General features: G+C 52.3%; 1 protein-coding gene across 1 annotated transcript; it reads left to right on the forward strand.

Moving 5' to 3' along the window:
- Nucleotides 1–8,015: 8,015 nt before the first annotated feature.
- Nucleotides 8,016–8,936, forward strand: LOC127396222 (olfactory receptor 14J1-like; the record flags this gene model as incomplete). Its single annotated transcript, XM_051643843.1, has 1 exon — nucleotides 8,016–8,936. A coding segment is annotated over one exon (921 nt), but the record flags the coding sequence as incomplete, so codon positions are not given.
- Between the last annotated feature and the right edge of the window lie 7,674 nt (nucleotides 8,937–16,610).

Consider the following 16,610-nt stretch of genomic DNA (forward strand, 5'->3'; position numbering starts at 1 on the left):
GGAGAGTGATGAGGGGCAGGAACACTTCAAGTCTAGGGCTCAGTAGTGATGGAGAGGTGGAGTCCTCCCTGGGTGCCGGACATGAGCAGAAGAGAAGGGAAGAAGAAGAAGGAAAGGAGAAGAGGCTTGAATTCCATGATCCCTGACTTTAGATATGGGATGGAATACTCTTTTGGCCAGGTTTGCTATGTGTCTAGTCTGCTCCTCCCTACAGGAGGGTTGGAGATACGACTCTTCTGCTCCTTTACTATCCAAAGCAGCAGGTTCAATAAGCAGAGCAAAGTGTCCTTGGTGTCTTGGCACTGTCTAGAAATGATCCAGAGTTATCAATCCACTAGCTGGAAACTTGCTGCTCCATAAAAAGATTTCACTGAAGAAAAGAAATCAGGTAAAGAAAATTGTCTTCATCTTGGCTGAAACCAGGACCCATGGATGGGTTTGCCTTTGCCCGAGGCAGGACTAACCCAGACTGCTTTTCCTAACAGACTCTTCATGTGCACCACAGGGACTCTACCCCCTTCTGCAGGACGTGGAAGCTTGGATTGGGCAGGGACAGCTCAATTGATAGGTCCTTGTCGCAAGCCGGTACCGGGGGCTCCCGGCTGTCAGGATCCTTTTGCGACTGCCCCTCCCGATGTGGAGGGGTTTGTGAATGAGCCCGAGGGTCACACGCGGCGCTGCCTCTCACGGAGGAACGGCCACCGCGGGGCCGTATTTCAGGGGGGGAGTTAGAAAGCACCCCCACCCCACCACGCTCAGAAATTGCCTCTGAAGCCAAGGTTTGCTCCACAAACTGATCGGTTTATTAAGGGTTAACACAAACCGAGGGATGATGTTTAGGGACAATGCAAATGTGAATGGCTACCAGGGATATCAATATGTGTGTGGTGAGAAAGTGTCCTTTAGGGAGGCAATGCAAGAGGTCCTGAGCTTTTGAGGGAGAGGGTTAAGGACCAAAGGGAGGAGGGAGGAGGGAAGGAAACCCGACGTCAGTCCTGCTGAAGAGGTTGTGCTGTGTGTGCGAGTGTGAGGAGAAGAGTGTGTGTGTGTGTGTGTGAGGTGGTGTCACCCCCAGCCTGTCCCCAGGCTCCGTTCCCAGCGGCAGGGTTGGTCGGTGGCCCCTTCTGGCCAGGCAGGACGGCAGGTCCGTGGTGTCGGAGGGGCAGCCTCTCGGCAGCGGGTGCAGCGGCCGCTGGTTTCCCCTCCAGCGGCAGCAACACGGGGAGGGGGCTCCGGCCCCGACCCCAGGGCTCGGGACCCCGGCACGCTCGGCGCTGAGGCTCAGGCTGGACCCGGGGCAGGCAGGCAGGCAGGGTCCCAGCACCAGTGTCCGCAGCAGGGGGGTGTCCCAGGCAGAAAGCGTCCGAACGGGCCTCAGGGAGGAGGGAAGGGCCCACCTGCTGCCCTCGCCCCTTTGATACCCCCTGACCCACCTGTCCAGTCAGTGTCACTGTCCAGAGCCAACGAGCGTCCATCAGCCCCACGTTAGGGCGGTGACTGCCAGGGGCACAGGGTGGCTTGTCGCCCATCCTTTCTGTCCCGGGCCACAGCTGTTGTTTTGGGTTCAGTTGTCCTTGAGAAGCGAGTCTGTTTTAGTTCGTTAGCTGGGGATAATCAGGAGAGGCCTTCGCTGGCTTAAAAGGCATTTTGTTTAGACTTATATGGGGAAGAAAAGGACAGTTTCCCACAGTCCTCTAGTGTTGAGTATGTAGCTGTTGCTAAATATGTGTCCCAGTGTCAGAATGTCCCACCACCCCTTGCTCTCAGTGTGTTCCATTGCTTCATTAGATGTTCCTAGAGGCTGGTGCATGATGGGGGCTGTGATACACCCACTCAGTGCCCTTTGGCCCAGTCTGACTCCATCCTTGCTGGGTACCATGTCACATAGGACTTGTTTTCCAAAGGCCAGGACAGTGTGTGGGTGGTGGCAGGGGACACAGGAGATGTTTCCAGCCATCCGGTGGTTCCTTCCACCTTGGTGAGCACATGGCACTTGCCTTGGTGGTTGGTGGCAGTGTGATATGATCCATGTGCCAGACCTCCCCAGAGTTCTCTTTCAGCCATTGTCCTCCAAAGCAGGGAGGCTGGAACTGCTGGGCTTGTTTGATTGCAGCAGGTGTTTCAGGGCCCCTGAATGCCAGAGATGTCTGTTCCATCCATGGGTTCAGCGGGGAGAAATGGTGAGGACTGTCATTGTTAACAGTCTCCAGGAGGTTGCAGCTGAAGGACAGAGGTGACAGCAGTGCTGACTCTGGATCCCAGGTCAGTCTCACCATCAGGGTCACACAGCCCAGCCCAGTGATGCCCTTGAGCCAGGCTCCAGAGGTGACCACCAGCACCTCCAGAAGCATGGAAGGTGTGACATCCCACAGCTCTCATAACAGCTCAGAGAGCAAAGCAACCAACATGGTGCCCAGTGACTGTGAAACCAATACAATGAACAATTATAACTGCTTCATTTTACCATGCTCTGATCAGAGCTGTCCTTCTCTGAACCCTTCCAGCCCCACGTTGGGCACCACAAATCAAAAGGACTGTTCAGGTTTAACCCCAGCCAGCAACTCAGCAAGACACAGCCCCTCGCTCACGTGGCCTCCTCCCAGTGGGACAGGAAGGAGAACTGGGGGAAAAAGGAAAGAACTTTTGTGGGTTGAGTTGAGAACTGCTTAATGATTGAAACAAAATATAATCCTAATCCTAATAACAAAAAAATATATTTATATCACCAAAAATAATAAAAAATCCAAAACCAAACTGTCACAGCATTTCCTTTCCCTTGTCATTGCTCCCCCTCATTCCCCACTGCCCCCAGGAAGAGCCCTGAGCCCTGTGAGAGGGACAGGATCTGCCTTCCCAGGGCCTGGGCTCAGGGCTTGGCCTTTCTGCTCCATCCAACAAAGCAAAGGGTTTCTCAGCAGGACAGGCACCTGCCCAGGGCCTTTGCCTCCCTGCACTCATGGCCTCCCATGATCTGCTCTAGCGAGGCCCTGGGGAGGCTTTGTCAGGCTCAGGGGGACCCCTGAGTGCTTCAGGGTCCTTCCTTTTGTTCAGGCTTCTCTCAGTATCTGAGGTTCATGTCATTAGCCCTAACGAGCTAGATCATCCTCATCCTAACAAGCAAGTATTACAAAGCACTAACAAGCTTATTTATGTTGTTTTACTGTTTTTTTTAATTACTTTGACAGTGGCCTCCAATTACCTGCTGTAAGGAGTCCCTGGGGAGGCTTTGTCAGCAATAGCCCTCAGTGGGGCCAATCACTGCTTCAAGGCACTTTCAGTTTTGCTTCTGGCTTCCTGAGCACTTTGTTCAGTCTTCCCTCAGCACCTGAGGATCATGGACTCAGCACCAAACACACCCTGGGAGTCATTAAAGTGCAGAGAGCCCTAACGAGCCTTTTGTCTCCCTGTCTCTTCAGGTCTTCAAGACCCTTACAGCTCCTTGGGAGCATTTTCATCATGTAGTTCAGGAGGAAGATTTCAGACAGTACCTCATAAAAATGGGGGTTATTTCAACACGTGTTTTGGATGATTTTCATTTGAGAGAAGAGCTGATAGAAGCATTCTCCAAGTGATATTGGTCTAGGGTGTCTTTTTTAACAATTTATTATATTTTTAACTACTGTTTTAAGATATTTAATAAAAAAAGAGTTTTAAAATGTATGCCAAGCAAATGCAATTATACAACATCTAAGATAAAAATACAATATGAAATAGAGCAGAATGAAGTATAACATGACAAAATATCTACAACACAGATATCACTTAAAAAGAGAATGTTTCAAATATTTTTAAAGCAGTTATGAGGGAAAATACAGCTCTGAAACAGACGTGAAGCAGAAAAAGTATTTTTATGTTGTACTTGCATTTGTTTAACATGAATTTTAGAACAAGTCTGACAAATGATTTATTTGGCTTTATCTCACTGTTAGTTTTTCATTTCTCATCTTGTATTGAGTTGCCTTTATCTCTCCTCTAAGCTGAGAAGCCACAAAAGAGAGCCTTTCAAATAAAGAAAACCAAGCCATTTTCATTAGGCACATAATGAAAGATTCCTCCTTAACTACATGATGAAAAGACTCCAATTAGCTGTTCAAGTCTTGAGGACCTGAAGATCATTATAGGAAAAGTCACAGCTCGTTAGGGTTGTTGTATCTTAATGAGCCCCACAGTGTATTTGGTGCTGAGTCCAGGAACCCCAGGTGCTGAGAGGTAGATGAATGAATGAATGAATGAATGGTTGGTTTCAAGAAGCCAGAAGCAAAACTGAAAGTACCTTGAAGCAGTGATTGGCCCCACTGAGGGCTATTGCTGACAAAGCCTCCCCAGGGACTCGTTAGAGCAGGTAATTGGAGGCTGTGATTGCAGGGAGGCAAAGTCCCTGTGCAGGTGGCTCTGAAGCTAAGAATTCTTAGTGTCTTTATTTATTCTATGAAGCAGTGAGGCCAAACTCTGAGCCCCAGGCAATAGGAAGGCAGATCCTACCCCTCACTTGTGGGTCAGGACTCTTCTTGGGGGCAGTGGGTGGGAGGATGAGCAACACCAACTGTAGGAAAACTGTGCAACACCTCCTGGCTACCCCAAGAAGGGACAAGAAGGAAACCAAGTCCAGAGCCTCAACACAATATTTTGCCTGGTGGTCATGAGACAATGGCCCTTTCTAAAGCTGTCCTTCCAGGTGCAGACTGTCTAGACAAAGGCCATTTCCATTCCCATCCTGAGTCAAACCGTGACAGCAATTATTGGTGCCCCACGTGGGGCTGAATCTTTAGCCCAGGCTCGAAAGTCATTGGTGAATGTTGAAGATTCCAGCTCTGAAGGCAGGAATCCCTCAGGTAGCAATGGGCTGCACTTCTGCTGAATCTACTGAGGGGTTGAAAACTGAACAGACCCTTCCTGCAAAGTTTCTGCTGGAGCTTTTTCCAAAGATGCAGTTGTACATGTGGTGTGCAGCTGGGATCATCCTGCTCTGTGGAGCTGCTCTGGAGATGCTTCTGCTGAATGTTTAGAATGTTCTGTGGATGGTAGAGCAAGATGGCAGAGATAACCCCACAAGGGTGACATCGACTGGCGCCGAAGCAGAACAGCCACTCTTGAGAGAGACATCACGTGTCTGAGAGAACTGGCTGTGCCAGAGGTGATCTATGATAACAAGGGGTTACAGATCCTGGTGACATTCTGGGTGACACACAAATGCTCCAGAGGTCTGTGCAGGCTGTGCCAGCAGCACATGCCCAGATGTTCTCCTTCATGGGATGGTTTGATTACTACAAAAGACCAACTGTGAGTGAAGTGGCTTTCAAAGCACGACAGCATGGAGACATGATCTCTGATCCCCATCAGTTCCACACCTCAGCCATGGAAGAAATGACTGAGGGAAGGAACAAGATGCCTGAGAGATGGGAAGGCTGGTGCTGCAGCCATGAAGGGGACACGTCCTGCTAGGAGACAGCAGCAAGAGAGGCAGGACCCACTTGGATGCCACCTGTGGTCTCTCTAGTGTGATCTAATAAAGAGGACACGAGAACCTGAGACAATAAACCCACTGCTGTTCTCCTGAGACGTGTACAAGGGCTGCTAAATAGAAGGAATGAAGGAGATGGTCCTTCCAGGAAGACTTGAGTCAGACCATGGGACTCATTTCAAAACCAGTCTAGTGACTGGCTGGGCCAAAGGGGGGTGGGTGGGTGGTATCTCTCCCTATTTTGGCTTGAACCACATCTGTCTCCCCAAGGCCAGATGTCTGGTTTCATGGCCTTGCAGCGTGCCTCTAAATAAAGAGAGATCTGTCTGCTGGTTACAGCTACACAGTAAGTGTTGCACCAGATAGTTAGAGATTGTCATTAAAACATACATCTATATATAGTGCTGGGTTGTGAGATTCCTCTAGAGGTCCTCTTTGGTTCAGGTCTCAGTACCTCATATGGCCTTATATGGGATGTATGGCCATGACATCACAATGGGGCAGTAGAGCCTTAAATGGGATGTATGGCCATGACATCACCATGGGTGGCCAGTTTGGGAAGCAGGGGGATGTCCACAGCCTGCAGGGAAAGAGCTGCAGGAGTCAGACACTGTAGGACAGCCTGTGGTGGGGACAGCTGGGGGCACAGCCATGGCTGAGAGCCCCCAGCCCAGGTCTTGATCTCCTGGGCTGTGGAGCTTCTCTCTGCAGCTGCTGCCTACGAGGAGACACCTTCTCATGAGAGCAGCAGGACTCCATGGGCTCCTCATCACAGCCTGTGAGCCTGAGAAAGAGTGTCTCCTAGTCCTGCTCCAGGCACTGCACATCCCCACATCCCAGTGCCCGGGCAGAGCCCTGAGCAACGTGTGAGGGGCAGGATCTCTTCTCCCAGGGCCTCTGGGTCAGGGCTTGCACCTTGGAATCATCTCCCCCAGCCAGGCTGACTCCAGCTCAGAGCCATCTTGTCCTTGCCTTTGCCTGCCTGTCAGCAGGGCCTCCAGGTTCCTGCTCTCACCAGAGCCCAGGCAGCTTTGTCAGGGATGTCCCTCAGTGGGACCCCTTCACACTGCCAGAAACTCTGGAGTTTGCACCTGACTCTGGCTTCTGGAGAGGTTTCTTCAGCTTCACTGCTCATCAGAGCCACCTTGCCATGGCCTTTCCCTGCCTGCCATGAGTGCTTCCAGGTTCCTGCTCTAAGCAGCCCCTGTGCAGCCTTTCCTGGTAATGGTCCTCCCTGGGACCCATTAATGCTGCAGAAAGTTGGGAGTGTGCAGCTGAGCCTGCCTTGTGGAGAGGAGCCCCAGCAGGGGCTGAGGGCACTGCCTGCAGGCAGCAGGGGAGAGGAGCCAGGCAGGGAGAGAGGATAAAGGCAGGCAGGAGGGGCAGGAGGGCTGAGAGCTGCTGAAGGAGACATCTTCACAGCCCTGGGCATGGTGAGTGTCTCTTTGCATGCCCCTCTGTGCGGGGGGGAGGAACCAGTCCTGGAGCTGCTGGCTTGGACAGGAGACCCAGACTCCTGCAGCTTTGCAGGGAGAGAGGAGCAGGTTTGTCAAGGCCCCTGAGAAAGTGCCTTCAGCCTTTCCTCTGCCTGCAGGAAGCACTGCCCTCAGCTCTGTGCTCTCCCCAGGGCTGATCTGGTCTCCTCTTCAGGAGTGGCCAGCACAGAGCTGCCCCTGGGCAGGGTCCTGCTGCCAGGAGGGCTCTGCAGGGCAGAGCTGAGCACAGGCTGGGTGGGATGGGGCTGTGAGCAGGGCCAGGGAGGAGAGGTGGGGACAGCTTCCAGCAGGAGCAGCTGCAGTCAGGTCCCTTCCCCGCAGCAAGCCCTTGGTCTCCTCTGCTCCACAGCAGAGCTCCTGGCTCCAAGGCACTGGGATCTCAGCCTGAGTCACCTGCTTAGCAGCTTGATCCCTGCGGAGGAGAAGCGTCCAAGTGCCACCTCAGGGTGCCTGTCCTCCCTCTCTGGGAGCATCGGGGCATTTCTCCATCTGGCCCTGCTGCCTGTGCTGTCCTTGCCCTTCCCCTCAGGCTCCCTAAGGACAAGGGTGTCTAAGGTGCAGCTCAGACACCGATTCTGCAGGAGCTCTCAGGCAGCTGTGGCCAGGGCAGCAAAACCGCTGGGCCCAGCCCAGCTGAGCTTCTCTGGACATGCTGGGCTGGAGGGCTTGGGACCAGCCAGCTCTGCTGGTGGCACCACAGCTGTAGGAGTTTCGTGGAGGTTCTCCTACAGGAATATGCACAAGTGGATCACAGATGAGGAAAAGAGGGTATTTTTGAAGCTGACATACTTTTCCCAGCTCCCCCCTGCTGTGGAGCAGGGAGAGCTCCTTGGGAGCTCAGCTCCTCACAGCACACTTGGCCAGCACAGACCAGAGCTCCAGCCAGGGAGATGGAGGAGTCTTCTGTAAAAAAGGAGACAATGTCTGTTTTCAGGTGCTGGGGTGTGAAGGGAGGGAATGGGAAGAGATTTGCTCAGGGCTGTCCTGACTTGTGAGTGTGCTTTCCTCCTCTGGCAGCAGCTCATGAGGAAAGGGCTGGGATGTCCAACAGCAGCTCCATCAGCCAGTTCCTCCTCCTGGCATTCGCAGACAGGCGGGAGCTGCAGCTCCTGCACTTCTGGCTCTTCCTGGGCATCTACCTGGCTGCCCTCCTGGGCAACGGCCTCATCATCACCACCATCGCCTGGGACCACCACCTCCACACCCCCATGTACTTCTTCCTGCTCAACCTCTCCCTCCTCGACCTGGGCTGCATCTCCACCACCCTCCCCAAAGCCATGGCCAATTCCCTCTGGGACACCAGGGCCATCTCCTACTCTGCATGTGCTGCACAGCTCTTGTTCTTTTTCTTCTTCCTCTCAGCAGAGTTGTATCTCCTCACCATCATGTGCTATGACCGCTACGTGGCCATCTGCAGACCCCTGCACTACGGGACCCTCCTGGGCAGCAGAGCTTGTGTCCACATGGCAGCAGCTGCCTGGGCCTCTGGGTTTCTCAATGCTCTGCTGCACACAGCCAGTACATTTTCACTGCCCCTCTGCCAGGGCAATGCCCTGGGACAGTTCTTCTGTGAAATCCCCCAGATCCTCAAGCTCTCCTGCTCACACTCCTACCTCAGGGAACTTGGGCTTCTTGTGGTTAGTGTCTTCTTAGCATTTGGCTGTTTTGTCTTCATGGTGGTGTCCTATGTGCAGATCTTCAGGGCTGTGCTGAGGATCCCCTCTCAGCAGGGAAGGCACAAAGCCTTTTCCACCTGCCTCCCTCACCTGGCCGTGGTCTCCCTGGTCATCAGCACTGCCATCTTTGCCTACCTGAAGCCCCCCTCCATCTCCTCCCCATCCCTGGACCTGGTGGTGGCAGTTCTGTACTCAGTGGTGCCTCCAGCACTGAACCCCCTCATCTACAGCATGAGGAACCAGCAGCTCCAGGATGCTGTGCAGAAACTGGTGACTGGAGGTTTTTCTGAAGTGCTCACCTAGTTGTCTTCTTGTGCAAATCACTGCTGATATTTCTCATTGTATGTCCTGCCCATCTTTGCTTATTTTTCTGGGGTTTCATTATCACCTTCACAGAGTTTTTGTTGCTCTGTTTTTCTTTGTCTAATGTTGTCCAGAAAGGAATGTCAGTAATTGTGCCTTTTCTAATTCTGTGTCTGTCCAGCTTGTGTCTGACCCAGAGACTGTGTAAATCAGGAGCCGTGCTCTCTGTGTGTTTAAACAGAATCCAGACCTTCCAGCCACTCAGAGATCCTTCCTTGGAGACCTTCTCAGAGCCTCTGTGCAGAGGGGCAGGGTAAGGGCTGCACAACAGCACTGCCAGGGAGCACCAGCACCAGGGCATATCCAAGCTGTTCCCTTCCCACTTTCCCAGGGTTGCAGGCTGCCTGGCACCAGGATCTCCTGAGCATGCCAGCCAGAGAGACACTGCCACTGACCTGCATTGCACAGAGTCATAGAGTGGGTTGGGGTGGAAGGGACCTTGAAGATCATCTAGTTCTATTGTCCTGCATGGACAGCAACACCTCCCACTAGATCAGGTTTCTCCAAGATCCATCCCACTTGCCCTGGAACACTTCCAGGGTTGGGGCAGCAACAGCTTCTCTAGGAAACCTGCACCAGTCTCTCACCACCCTCACAGGAAAGAATTTCTTCCTCAAGTGTAATCCCAATCTCTCTTTTCAGTTTGGAACTCTTCCCTTCTCATTCTGTCACTGCATGGCCCTGAAATAAAGTCCCTCTCCAGCCTTCCTGGAGCCCCCTGGCAGGTGCTCTAAGGTCTCTCTGGAGCCTTCTCTTCTCCAGGTTGATCAACCTCAGCTCTCTCAGACTGTCTCCAGAGCAGAGCTGCTCCAGCCCTCGGATCATCTCTGTGGCCTCCTCTGGACTCACTCTGAGCTCTGGGGAGGCCAGGAGGAGCCTGGAGGAGAGAGATGGGAGGTTGGAGGGAGGGAGCAGGGCTGGCCCTGGGGCTGTCGGCTTCCTGAGCTGCTGATCTGCTGAGCCTGCCAGATGGAGAGTCCCTGCCCCTGAGCTCCATTTCCTCCTTTCATTCTGCAGGGCCTGCCCAGACTGGGCTGCAGGGAGAGGTGGAGCTGGGAGAGCTGGGGAAGAGCTGGGCTGGGCAGAGTCCCCGAGAGGAAAGCAGCAGGGAACAGCTCCAGTGTGTGAGTGTGCAGGGTGGGGGCACAGCGGCGTGTTCCTGGCCCAGCCAGGCTCCTGGGACAGGCAGGAGCAACCAGCAGGGCAGGCTCTGCTCTGTCTTCACTGGGCAGCCCAGGAAAGCTGCCCCAGGGCCATTGTCACTCAGCAGCCAGAACAACCAGCCTCCCCAGCACTGGCCTCTCACCACAGCTGACAGAGATTGCTTGTCCCTCCCACAGGGACACATTGTCAGCAAGGGCAGGAGTCCCTGTTTGCCCTGTGCAGACAAGACCTGAGCATGAGCATCATGTGCGGGTGGTGAGATGAACCCCAGTGAGCACAACCCCCCAGCTCTTCCTGGGGGGCTGTGAGGGTCTGTAGGACAGACAGTGTCTCCAGGTCACTCCATGTTGACAGCAACGTCCCCTGGAAACCACCTGGATGCAGCTGAGGGATGTGCTTCCTTGAACCAAGGGCCACCAGCCTGTCCCAGCTGCTGGCCACCATCTCTGCCCACAGGGCTGTGAGTCCTGTTTTGTCAGCCTGTTGCACCTGGGAGTGTTTCCTGCTGGTGGCCACAGCCTGCCTTCAGGGCTGGGCTTGCTGTCACCTGCCTCTGTCTGCAGGATTCATGGGCTGGAAGGTCGGTCCTGAGCAGGCAATGGCACCTGGGTCAGGGGTGTTTAGGTTTGAGTGATTCTGGCCTGGTGTTGAGCACCTGTAAGAGGAACTAGAGAGAGGGTCCTTAACTCCCTGAAAGACCCAGGAGGGTCGGAAGAGGGATGGATCAATATTCCCCCTGTTCCTGTCATACTCTACAAAAGCAGGAGAACCAGAAGCTCAGGCCCTTTCCTTCCTCTGCCTCCTTCCTTTCTGCTGCTGCTGCTGCTGCTGCCTGGGGATTCTTCAGTTCACCAGGTGCTCTCTGGAATCCAACTCCACCAGGTGCTGGGAGGAGCCCTGGACCCCTCTCCTGAAGTGGCCTTGCTGCAAGGGACCCTCACCCACCCATTCTTGCCATCAGCAAGATCAGTTTTGTCCATATTAGTACAGAAGTGTATAGATCTGTTCTTTCCCCATGTGTTATTTCCTTACCCACGTTGCAGTAAATTCATTCCTGTTTCAGTTTCCAGCCCTTAAGTCTCTTCCTTATCCTTCTGTCTTCCCTTGGGAGGGTGGAAGGGGGGGAATAGACAATGATTTATAGTTTTATGTCCTATTTGCCACCTCAGTTGTTTTCTCATTTGGTTCAAGCAGTGGTTGCTGCTGGGAGGAGCTGGGCTGAGGGTTGGCTTGGGCAGTTCAAGGGCGACTTGAGGATTTGGGTGTTATGAGAAATGATTCTGCTCCTTTCTCTGGCCAGTTCCCCGTGCCCGAGCCTGGGGGCCCCAGGCATGGCTGTTCCCTTCTGCTTGCATGAGGGCTGTGCCTGCTGTGTGCCAGGGCTGGCTCCAGTTGGGAAGTGGTGCAGGAAACCTGCCGCTGCCAGCCCCCCAGGGCCCCTCCTGCTGCCCCCGCTGCTGCTGCCCCCACGGCCCCTGCCGCTGCTGCCGCCCCCGGCGCTGCTCTGGGGTCAGCGGGACCTGCGGCAGCGCGTGACACCGCTCCCCTCAGTCCCAACCAGCCCTGGGGGCTCCAGGAACAAGGCGCAGAGAGCACGGGGAGAAGTCAGACCGCCCGGGGAGGGATGAGGACTGGGAGACAGGGGCAGGCGCTGGTCCAGGGGAGAGGCAGCCTGGGGCAGGAACAGCACACGGCAGCGATTCGGGCCTGAGATCAGGGTTAAATCCCTGCCCAGGAAGGAGTCACGGGATGGAGGAAAGGATCCTACACACAGGGAGGATGAGTCACTGATTTGGAGGCTGTTGGGGTGGGATGGCCTGGGAGCTGCTGGGGTCGATCTGGAGGGCAGGGAGGCTCTGCAGTTGGGATCCTTAGCCAGAGATGCAGGCATTGATAAGATGGTTGGCAGGAAAAACGGTCCTTTCAGTCTCTGGTACTGCCTTTTGATGGCTGTCAAAAGCCAGTATCCCCACAGGGAGGACACTGATGCCACCCCAGTAGGTGGACACCATAGAAAGAGGTATTACCTGTCTGAGAGAGCTGGCAGTCCAGGAGGTCATCTATGGTAATGGGGACACACCTGAAAGCCCTGAGGAGCTGCCATGCAGTCAGCCCATGCTAAAGAGGCTCTCACAGAGTGCTCCTCCTATGTATCCCACCATGTTGGGAGGAAGGGTCTTTGTGGGAAATGCTGAAACACCACCAGCTGTCCATGAATTTGCTAACCAGCTTAGGTAATATGCAGACAGTATCTCTAACCCCCTAAATGCCCATGTCTCAGCTGTGGAAAAAACAGCTGAGGAGTGGAAAAACCTCTGTGAGAAGCTGGGTGATAGGGTCTCCAGACTGGAGAGGCACAAACCACCCATTCCTCTCCTGAATGGAACCATGTATCAGCCATCAGAAACAGGGGCACTCCAAGGAGACCAGCTCAGGTTATGCAGAATCAGACACGAGGTTCTCTGTGGTCTCCTCTGCTGAACATGGTGAGGACACGAGCAGGTGGGACGGCAAAGCCACTGCTGTTCTGCGTGCCAGAGCACGGGAGCTGCAGGGTGGTGCCACTAGAGAGAACAGTCCCAGCATGATGACTGCTCGGCTCTCCCGGGAAGTATCTGCTGGCCCAAGCAGGTGGGTCTCTACCCCAGAGGAGAGTCCAGCACGCCACACAAAGCCCTGTGTTACTTGTGGATGCCATGCTCAACGTTAGAGGGGCCCTGCCTCCAGCCAGCTGCAGGAGAGGGATAACCCATTGTCCTGGTTTGAGCCAGGGTGAAGCCAATTTTCCTTTTTACTGATTGTAATGTAATGCTACTTTGGTGTTGTACTGCTACAAATTGCACCAATATCTGAACATATATGCTTGATTTGTTTGGCCTTGTTGTTGATTTTAATAGATATATTAGGAAATTGGTAACGTCCATCATAGTAGATTAAAAAGGTCTTTAGAACCTTTTTTATTTTTGGCTTGAGAAATAATTACATTCCTGTACTCTAAATATTTTATTTTTTTTTAGAAAATAAACTTTTTTGTTGTTTTCTATTCTTTTTCCTGTCTTCTTGTTGCAATGACAACAGTGCACATGAATGATGGAGCTGATGCTCTTAAAAGTTCAGTGTTATGGAGGAACAACAGAAAATGCCATGGTCTCATTAGATTGTGCTCTGATGTAATCACCTAATTCCTGATAGCAATGATGAAGTGTGCTTACATTTGAAATTATGTTTACAGAACTGACAGTGTTACAGACTTAAAAACTGTGGTGTAGTTAGTCCCAGATTTGATACTCAACCGAAGGACCTGGGCATGGGGCAGAAACACATGCTGTCTTTGTGACAATGCTGAGTGCTGGAGAACTTTGCTGGTGCTGAGGAGGCCAGCTGAAAACACCAAAGGCAAATATGGAGATTTTTTTCTGAAGCCTAAACAAAGTAACATTAGGAAGAAGTTCTGTACTGTGAGGGTGGTGAAACACTGGCCAAGGTTGCCTAAAGAAGTGGTAGAAACCCCATCCCTGGAGGCATTCCAGGTCAGGCTTGATGAGGCTCTGAGAAACTTGACCTAATTACACAGGTCACTGCTCACTGCAGGGGGGTTGGACTAGATGACCTTCAAAGGGCCCTTTCAACCCAAACCATTCTATGATAAATACATTCTTAATGTGAACAGTTGTGGGTGAAGAGATGTAAGCTGTTCATTCTAGTTCGAGGCTCTCTTCTAATTTTTCATCAAATTCTCTAAAATGTCATTGATAGAAGTATATGTAGATCACCAGAATTTTTTGTACAATCACTACCAAGGGAAAACAATCGTTTCCCCCCTAGCCTCCTATTTACCCTTTTATACATTCTCTGTTGTATTCAGTTGTTGCAATGATGTAGTGTTGGGAGTGAGCAAAAGTTTCCCAACTGGACATTTTGTATGGTAGTTAGGTCTGGTGTCAGGGTAATTGCACCTTTCTTATTCCTATGTCTGTGGCACTTGTCTGCTCTGATTCCAAATCATTTTGCATAGATACCACGTTGTTGCTCCTGTGTGTTATGAGTCCTTTACCAGCCTTCCTAGACCCCTCTGCCCTTCAGGACTGTCTCCCAAGAGACTGTCTCAACCACTGTCCTGAACAAGCCGAAGTCCACCCTCCGCAAATCCAAGGAGGAGGTTTTTGAAATGAGTCCCATTGTCTGACTCAATTCTCTCTGGAGTACCATGTCTCCACAAAATTTGCTTCTCAAGACCCAGAACAGTATTCCTGGCTGTGGCATGAGGCACAGGATATGTCTCCAACCATCCTGTACTTGTTTCCACCATTGTAAGCACATAGCGCTTACCCTGGCGGCTCTGAGGAAGTGTGATGTAGTCAACTTGCCAGGCCTCTCCAAATCTGTATTTTGACCACCTCCCCTCATACCACGAAGGTTTCAACCGTTTTGCCTGCTTAATTGCAGCACATGTCTCACAGTCATGGATCACCTGTGCAATAGCGCTCATGGTTAGATCCACCCCTCGGTCACGAGCCCATTTGTATGTTGCGTCTCTGCCCTGATGACCTGAAGCATCATGGGCCCACCGAGCCAGAAAAAGCTCACCCTTGTGTTCCCAACCTAAGTCTACTTGGAACACTTGAGCAGCCTCATCTGCTCGTTGGTTGTGTCGATGTTCCTCAGTGGCTCGACTCAGAGGCACGTGTGCATCCACATGACGCACTTTTACCTCCAGTTTCTCTATCCGAGCTGCAATGTCTTTCCACAGGTCAGCAACCCAAATAGGTTTACCCTTTCGCTGCCAGTTGTTCTGCTGCCACTGTTTTAGCCAACCCCACAAGGCATTTGCTGCCATCCACGAGTCAGTGTAGAGGTAGAGTCTCGGCCACCCCTCTCGCTCAGCAATGTCCAAAGCCAGCTGGATGGCTTTTACCTCTGCAAACTGACTTGATTCACCTTCTCCTTCAGCTGCTTGTGCAACCAGTCGTGTAGGACTCCACACGGCAGCTTTCCACTTCCGGCGGTTCCCTACAAGACGACAGGAGCCATCGGTGAAAAGAGCAAATTGTTTCTCAGTCTCTGGTAGATGATCATATGGTGGAGCTTCTTGAGCTCGTCTCACCACTTCTTGTGGTGGCATTCCAAAGTGGGTGCCTTCTGGCCAGTTTGTAATTGCTTCCACAATACCTGGACGACTAGGTTTCCCTATTCGGGCTCTTTGGGTGATCAAAGCAGTCCATTTACTCCAAGTCACATCGGTGACATGATGGACAGGAGAAAGGTTATTCTGGAACATGAATCTCAGCACCGGTAGCCTGGGCGCCAGAAAGAGCTGTGCTTCAGTGCCAATCACTTCTGAAGCGGCTCTAACTCCTTCATATGCTGCAAGTATCTCCTTCTCAGTTGTTGTGTAGTTGGCCTCGGAACCTCTGTAGCTCCGGCTCCAGAATCCCAGGGGTCGACCTCGAGTTTCCCCTGGTGCTTCTGCCAGAGGCTCCAGTTGGGTCCATTGTGTCCGGCTGCAGTGTAGAGCACGTTCTTGATGTCTGGCCCTGTTCGAACCGGTCCAAGGGCCATTGCCTGCACAATCTCCTTTTTAATCTGCTCAAAAGCTTTCTGTTGGTCAGGACCCCATTTGAAATCATTCTTCTTTCTGGTCACCTCATAGAGAGGTTTCACAATTTCACTGTAACATGGAATATGCATTCTCCAGAAACCAACAGTCCCTAAAAAGGTTTGAGTGTCCTTTTTAGTTGATGGTGGGGCCATAGCTGTTACTTTGTTAATCACATCCATTGGGATCTGGCGACGACCATCTTGCCACTTGATTCCCAGGAACTGGATCTCTCGCGAAGGTCCCTTGACCTGCTTCTTTTTACAGCAAAACCAGCATCCAGAAGAATTTGGATGATCTTTTTACCTTTCTCAAAAACTTCTTCTGATGTGTCACCCCACACAATGATGTCATCAATGTACTGCAGGTGTTCTGGAGCTCCACCCTTCTCCAGTGCAGCATGGATCAGTCCATGGCAAATGGCTGAGCTGTGTTTCCACCCCTGGGGCAGTCGATTCCAGGTGTACTGGACTCCCCTCCAGGTGAAAGCAAACTGTGGCCTGCACTCTGGTGCTATGGGAATAGAGAAGAATGCATGAGCAATGTCAATAGTGGCATACCACCTAGCTGCTTTTGACTCCAGCTCATACTGAAGCTCTAGCATGTCCAGTACAGCAGCACTAAGTGGTGGTGTCACCTCATTCAGGCCACGATAGTCCACTGTCAGCCTCCACTCGCCATCAGGCTTTCGCACTGGCCAGATAGGACTGTTGAAGGGTGAATGAGTCCTGCTAATCACACCTTGGCTTTCCAATTGCCGAATCAGCTTATGAATGGGGATCACAGAGTCTCTGTTGGTGCGATACTGTCGTCTATGCACTGTTGAAGTGGCAATTGGCACCTGTTGGTCTTCA

Source organism: Apus apus, unplaced genomic scaffold (genome assembly GCF_020740795.1).
Source record: "Apus apus isolate bApuApu2 unplaced genomic scaffold, bApuApu2.pri.cur manual_scaffold_34_ctg1, whole genome shotgun sequence".
Classification (NCBI taxonomy): domain Eukaryota; kingdom Metazoa; phylum Chordata; class Aves; order Apodiformes; family Apodidae; genus Apus; species Apus apus.